Source organism: Arachis ipaensis, chromosome B06, assembly GCF_000816755.2.
Source record: "Arachis ipaensis cultivar K30076 chromosome B06, Araip1.1, whole genome shotgun sequence".
Lineage (NCBI taxonomy): Eukaryota > Viridiplantae > Streptophyta > Magnoliopsida > Fabales > Fabaceae > Arachis > Arachis ipaensis.
The window spans coordinates 101,453,881-101,457,593 of NC_029790.2; the positions used below are offsets into that span (position 1 = coordinate 101,453,881).

The window sequence follows — 3,713 nt, forward strand, 5'->3', positions numbered from 1 at the left end:
ACCAAAAAAAAAAAAAGAAACCGAAGGAAGAGGATCTCTCCCACGCAACCATTTCCAACACACACAAAACTGAAACGAGACATGAGAGGGCCAACTGAGAGGAGCCCCACCACTGCCACCAACACCAACACCAGAAGGTCAGTCTACATCAACACCGCCGCCCTTGCAGGTCCATCCCTGGACCCCACTGCTGGGTTCCACCAGATCCGTCCCCCTTTCCACGCCACACTCCCTCACTTCCTTCAGAAGCCGCAAGCTCTTCCCTTCCTCCTCTGCTTCCTCCTCATCCTCACATGGATCTCCTTCACCATCCACCATTCCTCTTCTTCCTCCTCCGCCCGCCTCCAACGCTTTCCGTCGCCGCTAACGGAATCAACCCGCGAAGCCGATAGAATGGCCAACCTTGTTAGGTTCAGCTCCTCCGTCCCCTCCCCCGTCGCTAAGGACACCCGCGGTTGGCTCCTCGACCCTATCTCGCTAGCTCGAGCTTCTGGCATTTTAGGTTTTTTCTTTTTCCCCTCTAACTTCGGTGTTTCTCATCATTGCCTTTTTAGTTAGAGATCGGCATGTCAAATTGTATCGTAGTTTTTAATTGAATATCGTTGAACATGTATTTAGCCATCTGTTTGGTTCATAGATTGGAGATTAGCATATTTATAATGTGATTATGCGAAGGAGCAAGGTCAAATTGAAGTTGAGAATTTTTGGGTGGAGTAATTTGGTGTCTCGTTCATTTTGAGAATAGTTTGCATTTTAGGTTTTTTTTTTTTTAATGAGGATTTTGCATTCTTGTTATGATCTGTTTCCTAGTTTAGTGGATTTGTTGATGTATTTGAGTGTTTTAACGGAGACTTAGATGTACGATGTGAATCTATGTTTTGTGGCCATTGGAATTTGAAAGGGAAACGGTGGTTGGTTCTCTGCAGGTGGAGCTCTCACTTGTGCTTCGGTTCATATAGGAGAGATTCGGCCTGGCAGGTTGAGAGGGAATCATAGGCATCATGATTGCAACGAGACATTTGTCCTTTGGGGTGCCCTAACCAAATTTAGGGTAAGCTTTATGGGATTCTATATTTCTATTATTTTATTAACATTTATTTGTACTTCATATGTCTTGAGATATTTCTCACTATTTATTGTTAAGTATAGCAACTCTTGCAGCGAGTAAAGGAGTTTTAACAGCATGATGTAATTAATTATTAGTTGCAATTGCAATTCTAAAAAATCTCGGAGGGAAAAGCTCTAAAAAGGATGAAAGAAAAAGGAGGGTGGGAGTGTTAATTGATGAGGCTGCCATAGTTCCATTGCTCTGGGTTGAAAAGTATTTCATCTGACACAATTTGTTGATGTTGCATCAGGCTTAAATGAAGAATTGCATTGCATCTGCAGAACATTTCATTGTTTACTTTGTGTTTTTGTTTGTTGGGTATAAGAGAATCAGCGATTCCTTGTTTAACACTGCAATCACTATTTGTTGAGCATCGGGTTAGATTGGTTGTTTTACACTGCAATTACTATTTTCCAATTTTTACCACCAAAGTGTACTTGATCCCTAAATGTGTCCTGTGGGGCATTTCTAACGCAAGGCCAATGATGGATGCGAAGAATTTCTGAAAATTAAACCCACTCCCATACTATCACATGGCTGAGATTGGTGGAAAGGACCTAATGATGTTCACAGGTTCTAATTCTCACTGTCTACACCAGAGTCCTAATCCCTAGTTTAGTGCAGAATTCTAGTTTCAGGAAGTAGCATGGTGTGTGAACAAGATGTTGGCATTCACATTTCTTTGTATTATTTATAACTTTTTACTTCTGAATATAATTCCCATTCATGACTTGCAAGTCTAAACCTGTCTGCAGTTGGAGAATAGTGAGGTAACTGATACTGGTTACGCCGAAGTGATCATTGGTGCAGATGATATTGTTGTTGCTGCCAGCCCCAGTAATACGGCACATGCTTTGGTGAACATAGATCCGGTTCGGAGTACATTCTTTATAGGATGCCAGGACAACACTATAAACTATAATGCTTCAAGTACCGACTTCAATGTTTGGAAAGATCTTTAAGACGCCTCACTTCATGAAAATCATGAAGATGAAACTCTAAAATGAATGTGAGGATTACTTTTAGTGGGACATTACTGCACAGAATGAGAGAGTTAGCCTTCAAGTTGTTTTATGTATTTAAAAGTGTACATAGCTCTGACACAAAATCACTTGGTGAATGTGAGGTTTTTACAGGGTACAAGCTAGTCAGATAAGAGAATTGAAAAGGTACAGTTTTTGAATTTTCTGTGTTACATATTTTCCCCTCAGGGTTGGTACATGGATTTATTACAATTTTCCCCGAACAACCATATACATTTTGGATGTTGGCCAATTTACAGACTTCCATTATACATGTTCCTTCAATGTAAATAAAGTGTTCCTTCCATTATGTTTTTTTTTTTTTTGTTTCTCCATGGGAAACCTGATTTGGTTATTCCCAAATGAGGGCACAGAATAACTGTCTGAGCTGTTTACATGATTTGGAGCTAATTAATTTGGTATAATTAAACGGGAATAGATGTTCTCACCCTTTTTTTTAACAATTGTGAGAATAAAGTGTGATCTCTCACTAACCAAGAGAAAACATGAGAGAAAAAACATTGAAGAGTTAGAAATGACATTTTATTCCCTCAATTGTTAAAAAAATTTGAGAGGATTCATTTCCTAATTAAACAACTATGTTTAATACAGTAAAATTAGTTACTAAAATTAATCACTAGTATAAAATACATGTTGAAATATAAATTACATATTAAAAATAAATTAAGCAACAAATGTATTTATATGCAATTACATGGTAATTAATTTTTGTATATACATAATTTAAATTAAAAATTTGATGTTAAAATATGATCTATTTAAAATACTTTCGGCCTGTGCACACGTTTTTCTCTTCTCTATCTTCTTTCTTTTTCCAACAACCTAAATCAAAATAAAGGAAGAGTAAAATAAAAAATAAAGGATTCAATTCATTATTAGTTGTATCTCAAATTTCGCTTCAAAATCCTTGTTGATTTATAAATAAAATCAATTTTGGGGAAATTACACACTGGGAGTTAAACTGACTTTGAAATCATCGTTAGTTTAAGGTATGTGCATGTAAAAATGTAGTTAAACACACTAATTCAGGTGCAGGTTTGGCATAGCCTAATTTGAAGCTTTCAGGGATGAAATTGCTTTTTTCTAAAGATTTTCACAACATTTGATTACAGAAATGCTGATCGATCAGAAAATTTGCCAGAACTTGGCATGCAATTAGATTACGTAACACATAATATCAGTCTTTGCCTGTCACATTTTCAAAATTTCAGTTTATTTTCTGTTGATGTCAGGTGTTTATGTATTACTTTTGATTTGATTGTAACCATTTTGGATGTCACTACTCACTACCATGTTATGTTGTTATACATCTTGTAGCGGCGTTCTAAACATGGACACTGATTGAGATAATCATTTCAAATCCTATTCATTATAACGAATTTTAATTAAGATTAAGAACTGATCGCAGTCTCAAATCAAATCAATTTTGAGAATTGTGTTATTGATTTCAAGATGGAACTTGCTAGTGCATTATCACGTGCAAGACAAGAACTTATCGTGTCCCGATTAGATAGAGACATTTCATTCTATGGTATATTACATAGCCTATTACCCGATATAAG

The 3,713-nt window shown here is 36.7% G+C and overlaps 1 protein-coding gene across 1 annotated transcript; it reads left to right on the forward strand.

Annotated features, from left to right (window-relative positions):
• On the forward strand, positions 65 to 2,440 carry LOC107604729 (the record flags this gene model as incomplete). Its single annotated transcript, XM_016306385.2, is given in 3 exon segments — positions 65 to 502; positions 927 to 1,051; positions 1,864 to 2,440. Coding segments are annotated over 3 exon segments (753 nt in total). The 3' UTR covers positions 2,071 to 2,440.